Source organism: Oenanthe melanoleuca, chromosome 8 (assembly GCF_029582105.1).
Source record: "Oenanthe melanoleuca isolate GR-GAL-2019-014 chromosome 8, OMel1.0, whole genome shotgun sequence".
In the NCBI taxonomy this organism is placed as follows: domain Eukaryota; kingdom Metazoa; phylum Chordata; class Aves; order Passeriformes; family Muscicapidae; genus Oenanthe; species Oenanthe melanoleuca.
This window is the reverse complement of record NC_079342.1, coordinates 26,520,283-26,538,783: the sequence shown is the minus strand read 5'-3', so window position 1 is coordinate 26,538,783 and position 18,501 is coordinate 26,520,283. Positions and strand designations below refer to the sequence as shown.

General features: G+C 52.0%; 1 protein-coding gene across 3 annotated transcripts in view; it reads right to left on the bottom strand.

Moving 5' to 3' along the window:
• The window catches only part of RXRG (retinoid X receptor gamma), a 39,976-nt gene extending 21,475 nt beyond the window's left edge, over positions 1–18,501 (bottom strand). For 2 of the 3 annotated variants that reach the window (XM_056497063.1, XM_056497065.1), the window contains exon 1: positions 18,269–18,501. In XM_056497063.1, the coding sequence (XP_056353038.1) occupies positions 18,269–18,365 (97 nt within the window). In that variant the 5' untranslated portion in view covers positions 18,366–18,501. Of the gene's footprint in view, positions 1–457; positions 766–18,268 lie in introns of those variants that run through there. The other variant, XM_056497064.1, reaches the window with a different exon arrangement.

Here is an 18,501-nt window from a genome sequence, read left to right as displayed (position 1 = left end):
ATCCTGGGCACAGGGGTGTCACAGCCCCAGCCCTTCGTGTCTCCCTGGGCAGCCTCTCTTGGCTAATCTGACACAGATTATGGTGGGATCTGAGTCACAAGGGCAGCACCTACCCCCACAAGGCAAGGAAGTCATTTTCTCCGGGAGTGTTTTATCTTTGAAAACTAATTTTTCCCCTCCAACACCTTAATAAGAATTAAATTGGAATGATGTTACTTGGTTTGATGCTGTTCTTACAACGAAGAGATTCAAGCCACCGCACACAGACACAAGCATGCATCTCCCAAATGATCCCCTAAACTTCAAAGCAGAGCGGTTTCAGGCAGCCCGGTTTGGCCGTGCAGGAGCTCACAGCACATAAAACCACAGGCACACAAGCTAGGTTAAAAAATTCCCTCCACCAGCCCCTCCACCCAACCCAGAAGGCACAGCCTGCAAACGCAAGTAAAACACTTACTGCCAAAGCCCGCAGGAAACTTAATGAAGTGAGGATAATTCCCATACATGTTTAATCTTCAGTTCATCGCTCGCCTTTCCCAACACAACTGCCCGCTCCCAACTTCAGAGGCGCCCGGAGCGCGGCGCATCCCGCGGGGCTCGGGGCATGGCTCTGCAGCACCGGGGGCTCTCGGGGGGTGCCGGGGCAGCCTCCTCCTGCCGGGGGCTCATCCTCGCCTCAGGCTGGTAGCCATGCCGGGGTTCCGTGCCTCAGAGCCCGCTGGCCCCGCTCCCTGCCGGTCCCCGGCGCTGCCGAGCATAATCGCCCGGCTGAGACAGCGCTCAGCGCGCGGTATGGATCGGGAATTGGGAGGAGGGGGAGAGCTTCAGTTGTTTAGGGGAGGAGCATCCTGGGCAAGGAGGGGAGGGCTCGGCTTTTCCACCAGTGAAGACTCGGCTGGGTGTCTAACACAGCGGGCCATGTGCAGGGATTCTCCGGAGCAGCGCTCGCCCGGAGGAGTTCGCATCCCCACCGCATCCACACCCGCATCCACACCCGCATCCACACCCGCATCCCGCACCGCATCCACACCGCATCCACACCGCATCCACACCGCATCCACACCCGCATCCACACCGCATCCCGCACCGCATCCACACCGTATCCACACCGCATCCGCACCGCATCCACACCGCATCCACACCCGCATCCACACCGCATCCACACCGCATCCACACCCGCATCCACACCGCATCCACACCCGCATCCACACCGCATCCACACCGCATCCACACCCGCATCCCGCACCGCATCCACACCGCATCCACACCCGCATCCACACCCGCATCCACACCGCATCCACACCGCATCCACACCGCATCCACACCCGCATCCCGCACCGCATCCACACCGCATCCACACCGCATCCACACCGCATCCACACCCGCATCCCGCACCACATCCCGCACTGCATCCAGCACCGCATCCACACCGCATCCACACCCGCATCCACACCGCATCCACACCCGCATCCACACCGCATCCACACCCGCATCCCGCACCACATCCCGCACTGCATCCAGCACCGCATCCACACCGCATCCACACCCGCATCCCGCACCGCATCCACACCGCATCCACACCGCATCCACACCGCATCCACACCGCATCCACACCCGCATCCACACCGCATCCACACCTGCATCCACACCCGCATCCACACCGCATCCACACCCGCATCCACACCGCATCCACACCGCATCCACACCCGCATCCACACCGCATCCACACCGCATCCCGCACCGCATCCACACCGCATCCACACCGCATCCACACCCGCATCCACACCGCATCCACACCCGCATCCACACCCGCATCCACACCGCATCCACACCGCATCCACACCGCATCCACACAGCATCCACACCGCATCCACACAGCATCCCGCAGCACATCCCGCACTGCATCCCACACCGCATCCACACCACATCCCGCACCGCATCCACACCCGCATCCACACCGCATCCACACCGCATCCACACCGCATCCACACCGCATCCACACCGCATCCACACCGCATCCACACCGCATCCACACCCGCATCCACACCCACATCCACACCCGCATCCACACCCACATCCACACCGCATCCACACCCGCATCCACACCCACATCCACACCCGCATCCACACCGCATCCACACCGCATCCACACCCGCATCCACACCGCATCCCGCACCGCATCCACACCCGCATCCACACCGCATCCCGCACCTCACCGTGCCTCAGCTGTCACCCCCAGTGTAAGAGCCTAAAATGAGGGATGCGGAGCTCTTTGAAATGCTGTTTATTGTATCCAAATGATGCAACAATTCACGGGTCGTGGGTGACAAGAGCCGACAGCCTGACAGCCCCAGCTGTGGGTTCGTCGGAAAGCTGCTTCCAGTTCTGGTTACAATGCATTACATGCTTTTCATTACAGAGCATCTCAAAACGGGACAACCAATCAATACCTTTTTTATTACTTATAGCCTATCAATACCTTTACTATTACTTATAGACTATCATAACTACTAACATTATAATATTCATGTTACGATTTTCCAATCACAAAAAGTTATTCTGTTACAGTATAAGCTTGAAGTTGTTTTTCGGTTTTTTTTTGTAGTGGAAAATTCTGAGGTCTTTTGTCTACTTGCAACGCGACATTTTTGTTTTCTGTGAAAATCTTTTTGCTTGGTAAAAACATCTTTTGTTGGAGGTGGATTTATCCTTTGCTCTAAGTCATAAAAGCCCCTTCCAACTTCTTAGTTACTCAGTAAAACTCATTCAGCAATTCTTTTCTTTTACATCAAAACTTGCTATCATTTCTGTTCCTTCTTCAGATTCTACATTCAAAAATCTTCCTGTACATACATATCTGTGAGACCTTCCTGTCAACTCCTTATCCTTCCCAACACCCTGGAAATGCAAGGCTGAGGAGGATCAGGACCTTGCAGCTCAGCTCTCATCCCCAGCCCCACCCAAAGGAGCGGGGCTTATTTCAAAATACAAACAAACCACATCAAAAGTATCACGAAGCAGTTGCTGGAGCTGAGGTGGGGCACAGGACAGACACAATCCCTGCTGTACACAGTGTATGACAGTGAAGTTCTGCAGGAAATGTGTAGGAATCAGCAGAAGCAAGTTGCCAGGCTGGGGCAGAGCCACATGCAGCCCCCTCCAGTGACTGTGCTCCGAATCAGGAGCAGCCCCAGTTCCCTGACTGGCAATCCCCCAGCCAGGCTCTTGCAGTTCTGGGATGGATACAGCACAGCCCCCTGTTTCTGCTGTCTGATCTGGGAAGCCTCAAACAAAGGCACCTCAAAGGAATGGAGGAGTTTTGCTGGAGGAGAAGGTGGCTGGAAGGAGCAGAGAAAGGGGGCTCGGGGCTGGCAAGGGGCTTTGCCTTCCCTTGGGACCAAGGGGAGCACGGCAGGCAAGCAGAAAGACAAAAAGAGGGAAGAGCACATTAGGATGTTGGGCATCCTACCACGGCCTTCTGGCACTTGGCTCCCTCCAGGTCCCCCCAGGACCCATTCTGGCCTTTGGCACAAAGTGCTCTGGAAGGGGAAGGAGTGGAATCTGCCAGCCCAGAGCTGTTCAGAGCACCCAGCAGCAGCTCAGGCAGATGCTGACTGAGGTGCAGTCAGCCCTGAGGTATTGCATCTGCAGGAGAAGGAAAGGTTACTCTTGTTAGCTCTGTTTCTTCCTTTGCTCTCAGACACTGCCATATCCATTTATCTCTAGCTAGAGTTTACGCTAGAAAGGGTTTTTCCTCTCCATTTTATTAATAACTCTTAAATTCTTTTTAAAAGGTGATTTTATTTCCTCCAATTTCTGCTCTGCATCTCTCTGTGAGGACTTGGTAATGTGCAGTATTGGGAGGGCACCATGACATGGATGCACTTTTTGGGCAGCAGGTACATCAGATCAGCTCCAGGACTTTGAGTGTTCCTGGGAATGGGAACCCAACATTTGGGAGTCCAGAACAAATGGATAAGCTGCTTGCTGTCAGGAGCAAGGAGGTTTGCAGGCAGTAGTATCAGCATTCTGTACAGCCCATTAACTGTGGCCTAGGTTTACACACACCTTCTTTTTTCCTCACAGTTTAAAAAAAAAAAAAAAAAAAGAAAACAAGAGATCAGTATTCACAGTAGGTTCTACTGAGGCAAAAAACCTCTCCAAGCAACTGCAGTATCACAGGGGGAATACAAACAACAGAGATCACTCTTGTATTTTCTATCTGGCCACCTTTCACATCTCATTTGTTTTATTGCACAAACATTAATGGCACTGCAGAACTGTTTTTAGAGGAGGAGCTGAGCACCAATACTTACACATCCCTCTCACTGGCCACAGGTTTTGAGCTCTGGGCAAGGGAGACCAAAGGGTTTGGTGAGCAGCACGAGAGCACAGCACAACACTGTGTGTGTGTCCTGCCCCTCTCCTGCTCAGCCCAGCTTGTGTCCTGCCCTGCCACCTCCCCAGCATACAAGGCCATCCCCAGTGAGTGTCCTCGGCTCAGGACAGTCCTTCAAGTGTTCCCATCCAGGTGCAGGAGATGTAGGCACAGCTCCTGTTTCAGAGGAGGCTGCCCCACACTCCACCCTGTCTAACCAAGTGGTGACAATCCCAGCAGCCACAAGGAGTTCTAACCTGTCTGCAAAGTTTGCCTTGACACTGGCTGTGCCTCCAGTGCTGTCCTTTAGCAGCCACACTGGGGATCCCTGTTAGGAACAGGAGGCAAAAGCCAGGCAGGAGGCAGGGATACCTCAATGCCCTGCAGAGAGAAACCCAGGGCACTGCTGAGCAAGAGGCTGCAAGGAGATTGTTTCCATCTCCTGATAGAAAATTGGATTTCTCAGCAGGGCAAGTTGTTTTTTTTGGTTTTTTTTTCCTATGTCACAAGACTGAAAGAACCATTTTTCAATCAAAAAAAGCCTAGCAAACAATCTGCTTTCAAGAGAAGTGATTTTTCACACACACAAATACACAGACTCGATACGATCCAAAACTTCCACACAAGTGAGGGACTTTGTGCAGCCCCACACACACCCAGAGGGACGTTTCTCTGCCATGGGAAGGCTCTGCCATGCAGAGATGCAGTGTGGCCTTGTACCCCTGGTGCCCCCCAGCAATCAGAGCTGAGGTCTGGAGACAAACCCACTCCTGCACAGCGACTTTGCTCCCACCTGCTTGAGTCACACACATCCCTGCCACGCCAGCCTGGCTTGTCCCTTGCCCTCAGGCTGCCCAGGAGGGTCTGTGCCCTTGCCAAGCTGCCTGCTCAGGGCAGCCCTGGCAGCTCTGGGAACGGGGAGGTGTGAGCACTGAAGCAGCTTTGTGTCCTAAGCACCGGCCGTGCCGAGGTTTAGCAGCACCAGTAATTCTGACCCACCACGCGGCATCTCAGCGGCTCTAATCCCACCCTAATGAAGTTTTAGTAGGGAATTATTTTTATTGATCTGCCCAGAGCAAAGAGCCTGATTTTAGACCGGCTCTGTCAGCACCCCCTTTCCTCACAGCTCTTTTCTTTCTTTGGGAGAGGAAAGAAGACAAAACAGCTCTGAGCTCCTTAAAAAGGTTGGCAGTCCCAAGCAGTAAGTGGATTACTTTATTGATTTTTAGCAGATCTGGGTTAGTGAGTGCTTAGCACTGCAGAACACATGCACACACAGAGCAACTTCAAGGAAACCCCTCCAGGCCCTTTCCTCAGGCAAATCAAGTGGCAGGCAATTAATTTAGGAGACCACCATGGATTTTGGAGCGTGGAGAAGTTCCAGTCCCTGCTCCCAGGTCAGTCTGTGACAGACTGACTCTAGCAGCCAGCCCAGCCTCTCCTAAGCAGCACTGCAGGACCTTACAGAGGCAGCCCCTCAGCACAAATCCCAGTTCAGAGCATTAAATGCTTTTTATTCCCCTGCCCATCCTCGTTGTTGTGTAAAAGGAGAAGACACCATGACTGCCACTGTTAATTTAGGAAGGAAATCCATTGCCATGCTGCACCCAGATGGGATTCAGTGCTGCCAGGGGGGGATCCAGCAGCCACACCTGGGGCATCAGTCAGGGCAGGACTCCTGACAAAGCAGAACTGTTCAAGATGTTAACGTTGTGTTGGGATCCCCAGCTCACTCACTCACCTCCCAGTTAACTTTCCAAGGCCACTGTACTGCAGAGAGCATTTCTGCAGTGTGCTGGAATAGCATCTCAAAGAACTCCTCCACCAGTGCTACTCCACCAAGCCTTTCAGGATGCTGGTCTGAAGCCTGACTGCATAAAGGCTTAAAGGGGAATAATTTTATCCCAGTCTTCACCAGAACCAGGAAAACTGGAAAGTAAATATGGTCCCTTTTCCTTGAACTAGGAGAACCCCAAATACGTCCAAGAATTCCATCAAGCCCCACCTCATCTTTGTTTGAAGGCAAAGGCAGTCTATGTGTATCCTGATAGACATGACCAAACAAAAAGGTTTTCCAGGGAAAACCCCTTCCCATGGGGTGCTGGTGTTAGAGCTGGGCATCCCTTCACATGGCTAATGAGGTGCAATAAGGGCTGAGTGCCCCAGGAGCTAAAATGCCCATTCTCCTCCTGCTGGCCTCTGAGGGTGGCACAGACACCAGGTGACCTGCACAGGCCAAACAGGCAGCCAGTGCCAGAGCAGGGACTTGAAACTGGATTTCTCCAGGCCAACAGGTGGATTGAACCAGCTCATCCATCTGTTGCACTGGTCCATGGCAATGGCATGGGACAGGCAAAAGTCACCAAAAGCAAGTTCCCTCCCTGGAGATGGAGAGGAAGGGAAATTCTGCATCAGCCCTTCCCCTTCCAGGCTGCCTTGGTGCTAGTCCCTGACTCTGAGCTGCATGGGACCAGCTCCTGATGTTCCAGGAGAAGACACAGACCTCTTCTCTTCTCTTCTCTTCTCTTCTCTTCTCTTCTCTTCTCTTCTCTTCTCTTCTCTTCTCTTCTCTTCTCTTCTCTTCTCTTCTCTTCTCTTCTCTTCTCTTCTCTTCTCTTCTCTTCTCTTCTCTTCTCTTCTCTTCTCTTCTCTTCTCTTCTCTTCTCTTCTCTTCTCTTCATCCATGGAGACCATCCTTTCCTCTACCCCTATGTCATTAGTGGAACTCTGGGAAATACCAGAAATTTTGTTCTTCCTCCATCTGGGTGCACCTCAGAGAGTGTTTTTCCCAAGGGAAGAGGAGCACACTAAATACAGGCAGCATTCAGAACAGCTGTCAAAACAGAGGAGAACCCCTGGAAGCTGCAGGGACAGTGGGGATGTGCCAGCCCTGCCCTGCTGACCACGGACCTGGGACAGGCAAAAGTCACCAAAAGCAAGTTGCCTGCCTGGAGATGGAGAGGGAGCTGCTGCATCATCCCTTCCCCATCCATCCCTGCCCTTCCCCATGTCCAGCAATAACCACAGACACCAGGCTAATGAAATTAGCCCCAGAGCCCCACCGGGCTAATGCAATTACAGACGGCAGCGCATTCAAACAGCAGCACCACAGACACACCTGCAGCAGCACAGCCTGCCCTCTCCTTCTCCCCAGGCTTTCCCCCTGTCTCCCTGAGCCCCACAGCTCCCCAGGGTGAGTCCCATCCCCAGTGGCAGGCTGCTCCAGGGAGGGCACTGCCTACCTTGCAGAAAGCACCGTCCCATGCAGCCAGGCGCAGCCTCTGGGGGCAGATTTAAACAAGGCTGTTTAAACCTCGGGAGACCTGCAATTACCAGCACCCTAATGAGGCCCTCAACACTAATCAGCGGTGTCACTGAATCCTCTTAGCCCTGCCTAAGCATCTCCAGCAGCTTTGCTGGTTGCAGAGCCCAGCTGCCCAATCCTGCAGGGAATTACCTCCTCAGACAGGCACCGGTGGTGGCACTTAGGTATTTTGACACAGATGAAGGTAAAGCACTCCCAGGCATTTGTGCAAGGTGACAGACATACCTGTCAAGGCTCCTGGGCCAAGCCCACACTGGAGATGCTCTGGAGTTGATGCCTTAGGATTTTAGCTTTTATGTTTTTCAGATCCTCTACTGCTTTAATGTATGACTCAAAAACTCCATAGCCTGTCAGCTGCTGCTCTCCAATTGTATTCAGACAAAAAAATTCTTCCCTAGGCCTGAAACTCAAGGACACCTTATTGTCTCAGGCCCTGAGAGATGTAAACAACAGTGAAATGGGGGGGAAATCTTGGAGTGAATTACTTCATTACCTGAAGCTGTAATTGGAGGATCAACCCCAATATATAAATGGACCAAACTTACAGTTGCATGAAAAACTTCTGGCCATTGGGTGTAGCTCTTATTGGAGGCTTTTGACTACCCAAGGTATGCCTATTGAAGGCCTTCAATAAATCCCTGCTTTTATTCTCTTAATTTTGTCCAGCCCCTATTCTAGGTGGCCACCCAAGCCATCAGAGCGAACAAACACTGCCAAACCAGCAGAGACATTTTCACACTAACGCCCCCTGAGACCCAAAGGGCAGATTTACACCTGTCAGCCGTGCCCATGGAGCCCAGCTCAGGCTCTGGGATGCTCCAGGAGAGTTTGGAATCCTGAGTGAGGCTGGCAGGTGACCCTGCTGTGCTCCTGCACTGGCAGAGCGGCATCCGCTCCGAGCCAGCGCTTCCCTGCCCCAACAATGCACTTTTGAGCATCGTGCAGGCAGCAAAAACAACAGGTCCACTATAAGGCCGAGATATCCTGAGGCAGAAAATCCATTTGGAGCCCAGCTAGAGAGAGTCGAGTCAATTAGACACTTTCTGGGGCGTCAAGCTGCCAACAATCCCGGCCTTTGTGCCAGTGAAGAATCACTGCCTATGTGCTTCCCAGAGACTCCCCCTCGCCGGAGCAGAAAGGTCAGCAGCAGCAGCGTCATGGAAAAGCATGCAGCAAAGTGTTCCTGGGGAGGTGGATCCAAAAAAGTGGCCATTTGGATCCTCTGGAGAATAAAAGTGTCGATTGCTTTGGGTTGGGCTTGGGAGGGAATTTGCATCTCCATGATGCAGGTTTGTGCTGCAACAAAGAGGTTTGGCCATGCATTATGTCCTTGGGTCAAGAGAGTGGCCACTCAGAGTTTGGGAGTTGTCCTGGTTTGGAGGACAGGTGTCTGCCAATAAAGGCAGAAGCTTCTCTTTGAAATGGAGAATATAAACCCTCTGCCTCCAAGTTATTATAATTTTGAAATTAATGGGCTCTCAGGCAAAGATATGGGAATTAGGAATAACAGTTCTTTACTAGGAAAATTCAAATAGAAATACAGAATTACAAAGAACAATCCCAAACCCTGCCAGAGTCAGAATCCAAGCTGACACCCGTCAGTCAGTCAGGGTGTTGGCACAGTCCCATTCAATGGTGGCTGCATCCTCCTGCAGGGGCAGATGTGGTTCAGCTGGAGCAGTGCTCCTGGAGAAGGTGCAGTTTCCTCTGAAGGTGCAGGGATGATGTGGAAAGGTCTGGCTTTCCTCTGGAATGCAGTGGAAAGAAGGTCCCTTGGTGTCCAAAATGTCAGTTTTTATCTGGGTAGGAAAGGCTTGGCTGCTCCCCTGGCTGGAGCATCTCCCAGTGGGATGATGGAATTTTATCAGCCATGCAGTGGGACTGAATGGGCCAGCAGCAGATGATATCTTCCTGGAGGGAGGATGGGCTGTGGGAAAGATAAAGATGATTGCCCAGCTGGTTTAAAGCTGGCCCATTAGCAGATAATATGTGCCAGGAGATCAGGGTCACTGCCCCACCCGGCTCAGCAGATGGTTACAGAATACACATTTCTGGTCACATCCTGTATGGCAACTCAAGACAGAGTGGAAGTTCAGAGTTTGGGAGTTCAGAGTCTGGGAGTCCAGAACTCCCTGCCTGCTTTCAGACAGGTCACTCCACCTTTTTACCTCCCCTGGAAAAGAGATCAGAGAGACAAAAACGGAATCACAGTATCTGAGCTGGGAGAGTCCCCCATCCCTCACACTTCAAGGTAATCACCTTATTTCTCTTGTCCATGTTACAAAACAGCAAACTGTGCTGTAAAAGCAGGATTCCAGGTTGGATGAGCACTGAATGAAGTGAGGAATTCCATGTGCAAGTGCTGAAATCGCTCAGAACCAAAAGCAGATGTCTGACAAAATGGCCTTTTGTCCAGAAGAGATTTTTTGGGAAAAGAACATTCAGCTCTTAAGTTTGCCTTGACAGGACATTTGGTGTTCAGCAAGGGATATTCCAAGGACAGGTGAAGAAAGGTTCACTTGATACCTCCTTGATACCACCCTGCAAGCAAATTTTCCACTCAGAGCACCTAGGAACACACAGGTTGTCATTTAAACACAAGCCCATCCTTAACTCTGCTGTTCACATGATGTGAAACTGAGATTTCTGCAAAATGCCTGGAAACAGGTTATCTTCCTTCAAAAAAAAAAAAAAAAGAGTGCTCAGAGAAATTTTGCAAGACACAGCCCATGTGATTTCCCAGTTTTTCCACAACAACCATTTTTCAGATGAAACATCCCAACAGAAGATGTTCCTTGTCCAGGTTAACCCTCTGTTATCGCTTCTAGGGGCAAGTACTTAAAAAAAATTTTAAAAGGCAACCCTCAGTCACAAATAAATATTGATTTAGTGGCTTCTTTGACTACCTAGAAACAAACTAAGTGAAACTTGATCCCCACACCTATCTCTACATCTGGAAAACTTTCAACTCTTTTTTTTCTCTCCTGCTCCATTCTTCATTCTCTTTTTGCTGGGAATTCTGGATTTCTGCTGGCAGGAGGCTGAGCTGGGTGACACACGAGGCACCTGCTGGACCTGGCATGGCTCAGCAGAGGCTGGGGAAGGTCTTGTCACAGCAGTGCCCTGCTCAGGGCCACCAGGTCCCCCAGCTGCATCCTCCTGGCAGGTGGCACTGCCTGCTGTGCAGCTGGGGGGCTTTGCTTGCTGCTCTCATGCTGTGCATGCCCACGTTGATGCTTTTACATTTCCTCCTGCCTCAGCAAGTGCAAAACTCCTGAGACAAGCTGTCAATCTCCATCATGTCCAAATGGTCTATTTATACCAGCCAGGCAAACGTGGCTGTCCTGCAGTTCATGGTAACAGGGCTTATTTCTGCTTGGAGTAGCTCCTTCCTCAGGGGAGGAAGGCTGGAGGCATCCAAGAGGAACAGCTTCACACCAAGGGCTGAGGCACAGCCGTGGGTCCCCAGGGTGCCTGCCACAGCAGCCAGACCCCAAAAGCCCAGAAGGCTGATATCTATCATAAAACATCTAATCCCAGGTCCCTCTGTGTCCTGCCATGGCAGAGGGGAGCTCAGCAGGCACCTTTAGATTTCTGATTCGTGTTCTCTCCAAGAAATACCACAGCTTCAAGTTCACACAGCGTTTTTTGCACTGAGCTCTGTCTGGATCAGGTGTGAGCATCTGAGTGCACACTGTCACATGAATGCCACAGTGAGGGCTCCAGCTTTCTCTGAATCACTCCTGTCTCTCCTTCCATGTCTCCAGCAGAGCCTGCTCTCTGGCAGCCAGATCTGATAAAGCCTGTCTTATCAAATTGGCTCCATTACAATAACTTGGAAAGATCTGAGGAAGGAGAGGGCAATCCTGCCAGACTAGCACTGTGGGTCAGATGGCCACAGAGCTTTAGATCTGGACCAAGGGCCCAAAAGTCACATCCACCAAATCACCAAGCTCCAGTCAGCACTTCTCAGCCAGCTGCCCTTGGAGTTTAGTCCTTGCTCCAGTCAGTGAGGCATTTTCTGCCAGCCACAGTGGGAAGCTGCCCCTCTCACAGGATGCCAGGAGCTCCTCAGGAACCAGACCTGGATCCCACCTCCACTTCACTTCTGCAGGTGCCATTGGCACATTAACCCCTTTCACAGTAGATTTTTTCCTGTCCATTGGGCCCCTGAGAGCAGGGAAGGAAATCAAACACCACTAAAACCCAGGTGTGTTCTCAAGAAGCAGGGAGAGGCAGGTTTCTCTCACAGCAGCTGGATGAAATGAAGGACAACCCCAGCAATGAGGCACAGAATGATGTATTTAAGATGGGCAAACCCAAAGAATTCCTCCATAAACTGGCAGTAAAAAAAAAAAAAGGAGAAGGGGGATATAAAGACCTCAGCCCTCACTGTCTCTGCCTCCACTGGTGGCTCAAACCCCTGCACTCTCAGTAGTTTGTGTCTGTCCTCTAAGCCATGCAGACATTTCCATTTCACAGAAAAGCAACAGGTTCATTTTGAGGTCATCTCTTTGCAGGTACCACCAATTTCAGCAGGCTCTGCCAGCCCAGTGTGTTTGAGATGCAGAGCACCAAGCCTCCTCTTTGCCCTGCCCACACAGACACACAACTCTCCTTCCCCCAGGACTCACCTTCCAGTGGCAGCCAAAGGGAGACAAACACAACATGAAACTCAGCCAAGATGTTCTCCCATGGGAAAGGTTCCTCTCAGTGCTTTTCTTCACCTCTTGTTCATCTGAGGGGTGAGGAAGGATCCAGCTACAGTGAGCATCCCTTTCCTCATCTATGCCCTCCACTGCCTCTCATGTTCTCCTCTCAAAAGCCACGTGCTCCCCTGCACCAGATGGAAAATCCACTGGTATTTAAAGCCATGGGAGCATGACAAAATTCCCCATGCCCCCAAAAAAAGGAACAGCCCTGGATCAAGGAAGGGACAGAGCACACCACACACGACAGCCCAGCAGCAAGGAGCAAGCATGTGAAGAATTTGCAGGGATGTGGAATGACATTTGCTGTCAAATATCTGCTCTCTGCCCCTCAACCCCTTCTCAGCAGGAAGAGAGGGAGAGAAAAGAGCACCAGCCACACATTTTGGCCCTGTCCTTTCGAGTCTCTGAGCAGAAGGAGCAGCCTCCACACAGCAGAGGCAGAGAGATGACCTGGGATGATGTGGGCATACTCAAGAACTGGCACTGCACTGATGTGCACTGACTTAAGTCAGCTTATTAAAGCAAGCCCTGAAGATCAGCTTCTCCACAGAGCTGGCTCCTCTGCCAGCCAGCCATACCCCAGCTGTAAAATCTGGAGCCCTTTTCAGCCCTTAAGTTCTCCAGACCAGCAGCACACCCTGGCAGGTTGATAAATTAACCAGTGCAAGTGCACAATCCCAGGCTCTGTCTGTCCTGATGGTTGCAAGGACTGGCACTTCCCATCAGAGAGTTCCCAAGCACAGTCTGGGAGCCAGCACAGGCCAAGGGATGTTCCCACTGGGAACTCTGGACATTCCAGAGCCAAGCCATATCCACACAAATTATTCTCCACGGCTCATTTAAGTAATGAGGCTTTCAAATCACACCTATCTACTAAATCTTGCAGCCCTGGCACCTAAAATCCAGGGCAGCAAGGAGCCAACACTTCAAGCACACCTTAAACTGTGCAAGGTACACCCCTCAGTGGCCCAAGTATTTCCCTGAGTCCCCCCAGACATCTCTGCTTTCCAGAAAGCAAAGACCCCACAAGCAGAGCAGGAAACACTCAACCTCCAGCCCAGGATGACCCAGCAGCAAGGGAAGAGGAGCATTGATGAACCCATGGTTAGGTGAAATGGAAGAGCTGGAGGAATCCAGGGCCTCAGCTGACTCCAAGAGACACACCTCTCTGACAAACAAAACATTTGGAATGGCCAAGAGCAGCCCTGGTGCCTTTTCCTGGATGGAAACCAAGCAATCTGTGTGGCCTGGCTCCCAGGACCCCAAGCAGTTTTGGGACTCAAAAGCAGAATTTCAGTCAGTGTTCTCCACCTCTCCCACTCCTCTTAGGAATTTGCACCTTTCTGTGCACTCCCATCACCTTCAGGAAAGAATCTCCCAGAGCCTCCCCCATCACCTGCAGCCCTCCTTGGAGGAGAGCCTTGCTTGTGTCTCTGATGGGCACCTTGCACTGGCACTGCCTGGGAGCAGCCACATTCCTGGCCTTTGCAACAAGTCAGCAGTAAGAAAAAGGTCATTTACATCCTCACCATCTGTGTGGCAGTGAATGGGTGCCAGGGAGCAGCCAGGCAAAGGCCAGACGTGCTCTGCAGGGATGTCTGTGCAGATATCATTACAGATTTGGGGGCAGCCTGTCCTGGCCCCACAAGGGTATCAGTGGTGGGAGATGCTGAGCAGCTCAGGGTGGAGGCTGCTGGATACATCCATCATTTTTCAGGATGGATGGACCTTCGGCCTGGCTCTGAGTGCTTTTTTCACCCAGGACACACATCTCTGACCCACCCCAAATCCAAATCCAACATAAAAAATCCACAGAGCCGGGTTTAAAGCCCTGGAGAGGAAGGCAGGGAGGATGCTCGACGTGAGATGTGAAGTGAGCACTCCCTGCCAAGCCACTGGAGCCACCTGGCCCGTGCCCTGCTGAGCAGGCACAGCCACCCTGGGGCTGGGGTGGCCCTGTGCGTGCAGCTGCTGAGGGAGGCTCCCCAGCCAGCCCTCTCCAGGGCTGAGGCTCTGCACGACATCCTGTCAGGGGCAGGGAGCATCAGCCAGCACCATAACGGGGCTGAGCTCTCCCAGCTCCCCCTCCCAGCAGTGCTCAGACCTGGGTGGGGTGTGATGTGGGGTTGAGTTCAACCAGAGTGGGACTCAAGTGCAGATGGAGGCATCTGTGTTGCCCAGGTGGTGATTTGCCACAAATGCACCCTCTTCTCCATCAGCACCGCGTTTCACCCCCCAGAGCATTATCCAGGGGGAATATTCACGTTTCAGGGTCACTCTTGGCTTCTCTGGTCACACATCCTTAAGAAAACCCACCCCAGAGCACGTGTCAGGCCTGTGATCTGCCACCCCCCAAACACAACCCCAAAATGAGAACCCTCCCTGAGCCCTGCTGTCCCCTCCTCGCCCTGTGTATGCCTTTAACAGTCTGCTGGATTACCCATTGCAACTAAAATAACAAAGCTACAAAAGAAGAGGGCGAACAGACGCCACATTCTGCAGCAATTAGGGCCGGAGAGGGGAGCAGGGAATGAATGGACAATGGGGAGGGCAGGGACCTGGCAGCCCGGGTCCCACAGCCTGGGCACCCACTGTCCTCAGGAGGAGGGTCCGAGCCAGGGAGCAGCGAGCTGGACGTGAGGAGGGCAGGGAGATGAAAAGGGTCATTTAAACAAGCAGGGGCAGCCCCCACAGGGCCTCCCTGCCCGCTTGGCTCCACCACAGAGTGTCCAGGGAAGAGCAGCTCCCCTCCTCCCCCCTCCCCAAAGCCTTTCAGGTGGCGGGGGGACGCTGGCAAGCTGTGGTGGGCTCTGCTTAGAAAGGAAGGAATCCATTAATCTCTCTGGTAATTACTGCCACATATGGATTTGCACAATTACACTTCGTTAATTGGTTATTACAGGCAAGCCAGACTGATTGGGCAGAACGGCTGAGCTTTAACCCCTTCGCTGCCCCCCACCCAGGGACGGCCAAATTTGAGGCAGCTTTCTCCCAAAACAGGGGAGTTCTCCTGTAATCCTGCCGGCTCCTAGGCAAAGGACCAGCAAGCACAGCTCTCAGCACCCAGACCAGACATCTCTGCTCCCATGGCCTTCCTTTCCACTGGCAATCCCAAAGAAACCTCCAAACAGCCCAACTCCCCAGGCAGCTTCATGTGCTCTGGGTTTGCAGCAGACACACCAAGTGCTCCCCAGGGTGCTGAGGGATGGCAGGCTCAGATTTGTTTGTTTTCAGAGGGAGGCTGAGGCTCCTTGTGCACTCCGGCTCTGTGCCCTCAAGCCCAGCAGGGCTGGTGCCAGCGACTGGAGAATCCACCCCTGGGTCTGTCTCAGGCTCTGAACTCAGCTTCTCCTGCAGGATTTGCAGGGCAATGCTTTTCTTCCTCCAAGCACTGAAAACAGAGGCTTTATTCTAGCAACCAATACACACATAGCCAGAGTCATATAAGCTATAACAAAAAAGTGCAGGTAAAGCCCTTGTAAAAGCCTGGCCTCCCCACAATGCAGCCATCACCTCTGCCACCCCTCACAGCTGGGGAATGGACCATCCAAAACCTGGCCCCAAAATGTGCTCTTCAGGATCCAGCAGTTTCTGGCCAATAGGCAGGCCAAGGTGAGAGCAGTTTCTGCCGGAGCTGTATCAAAGGCTTCCCATTAAAAAACCTGTAGCAGGAAAGGAACTAAGAGCTTTGCAGAATCCCCACAAGGCAGAAGGGCTCATTGATGAGAGAGCTGTGCTCAGCAGCCACCAACATCAAGGACAGCAGGCATTGGCATCCTGGTCCTTCAGAGCTGCTGCACTGCCCCTTGGACACAAAAAAACCTGCTCCAGACAGCTCCTGCCTCTCCCAAGGGCACAGGATATTGCTCAGCCCAGGCAAGGGCTCACAGAGCCAGGCATCACACCAGGCACATGGTGAAGCCTTTCAGCTCAGCTTCTGAACCACCCCAGCGAAAGCAAGATCACAGCAAGAGCAGGGAAATCTAATTCCAAACCAGCCTCATCCTGTGGGTAAAAAAGTCCTTGGGACTTCAGCTGAAACAGAAAATATCTGCAACAAACACATTCCCACCCTTTCCTCCACTGCTGTCACTGCAGTGATGCCTGCTACAGGTCCTGGCCTAGGTGTAACCTTCTCATTAGCTAATTAGAGTCCTTTTAATGTTCCATCTGCACTGCCAGGAGTAGCCGAGCAAGAAAAGCCTCCCTGGAGGTCACTGGAGTTACATGCAAATTGCAGCAGGAGGTGTCCCTGTTGTTCCAGTCACCTGTGATTTCCCAGCTCCCCGTTTCCACACAGCCACTGCTTTCTGATGCAGAAGGCAGCTCCAGGCTGGCTGTCTGGAGGGGACCACGGCACAGGCAGCATCTCCCAGCTCCCTGCCCGTGGTTTTGGGTGTGCGTGAGGCAGGGAAAGGCAGGGCAGCCCAGGAAAGGTTGCAGACCTCTCCCCTAAACCAGCTGCCTCTGCAGCATTCAGAATGAATATTCAGAGCTGTCAGTGGGAAGATGGGGCAGAACCTGCAACTGAGCTTAAAAAGGTCAGCTGGGAAAAGCCAGGATGGGAAGGATGCTCCCTTAACTGACAGATGCAGGGTGGAAGGGGCCAGCCTGCGAGGACCTGCAGCCGGTTTGGGCAGCACACTGCTCCATCCCTGGGCTCCGGTGACAAATCCTCTGTGGATCACTTCCAGACAAGAGTCTGGGGTCTAAACCTGGAACTGAGACTGGGGCTGAGCACCAAGCAGGGATCTTGTGCAGCCTTCCTTCATCTGGAGTAGAACAACAGTTTTTTAGAGCTCAGAGACAAGAAGATAATTTTCTCTCTGTCCTTTACTTACACACCTGCCCAGCACAGGTTGATCCCCAGAGTTCACAACTGCTGCAAAGGTTACTTTGCATCTGACTGGATCAGGTCCAGTGTTGTGCCACTGATATATAGGAATCAGGCAAATAGTGTCCCTGCTGAAGCTAATTAAACCTGATATGGATACATCAATATCATATCAATATGTTATGTGACATAATAAAGTAGCAGGAGAGGTATCTGATTTATATTTCATGTGACTTGGAAATATATAAAGGCAAGTAAATATATTCCTTTTGGTCAGAATATTGATACACACACGTTGCAAAAAAGCCCATATGCAGCAGAGGTGGTGAAACACATTGAATCAGGTCAAAACCCAAACCAGATTCAAAGGGATCTGAAGTTAATTAGGCCATTAAGACTGTTTTTCAGTGGAATTCTGTCTCTCTCTCTGTACATACACACACATATTTAATATATTTGACAAAATCAATGTTGATCTAGGGAGAGGTTCAGTTTTTAGTGAACCATCACTTTGTTAAAGGTATTATTCTCATGGAAAACTCTTGACTAGCTCTACGAGTACCTGCCACCTGATCTTTTTTAACCTTTATGAGCTGATGGCCAGAACTCCTTTAGTATAAGCCATCAATAAACACAGACTGAAAACTTTTCCACTACTACAGGAGGAAAACACAGAGAAGAAACACAGAGGAACAAAAGCTCAGCTTGCCCACCCTCCTGCCCCAAATCAGAGAGACCTTCAAGGACAGAGCTGCCACCTCCTTGCCGAGCCCATCTGTCCCATCACACCTCCACCATTCCTGTTAAACAGCTTTTCCCAGCACCTGAACTCTCCTGCAGTGGTAGGAGAGTTTCTTTCCAAAACCTGCACCCCAGTTCAAGGATGCCAAGGCTCTGTTCAGCTGGCACTGGTGGCCAGAGGAGCAGAAGGCTGGGCACACCCCACAGCTCTTGGCAGTGCTCCCTGTGGTGTCCCAGCCTCCCAGCCCAAGCTGAGCCCGGCTCAGGGCAGCACTTACAGAAGTGAGGGAAGGATCCTGTCTCCAGGGAATGAGGAGCCTGCGTGCCCGGCTGCATTTCCAACCTGTGTCCTGGCTCTTCAGCAGACCCAACCATGAAGGGAGGCTTGGCATCAGCTCTGGGCTGATGGAGAAAGAAAGGAGTATTTACACATTACAGAGCAGCATCTTCACAATCTGTCCCGAGTTACAAATTTACCTCCCAGACCTTGACCGGGGCTGGGGTTTCCTGT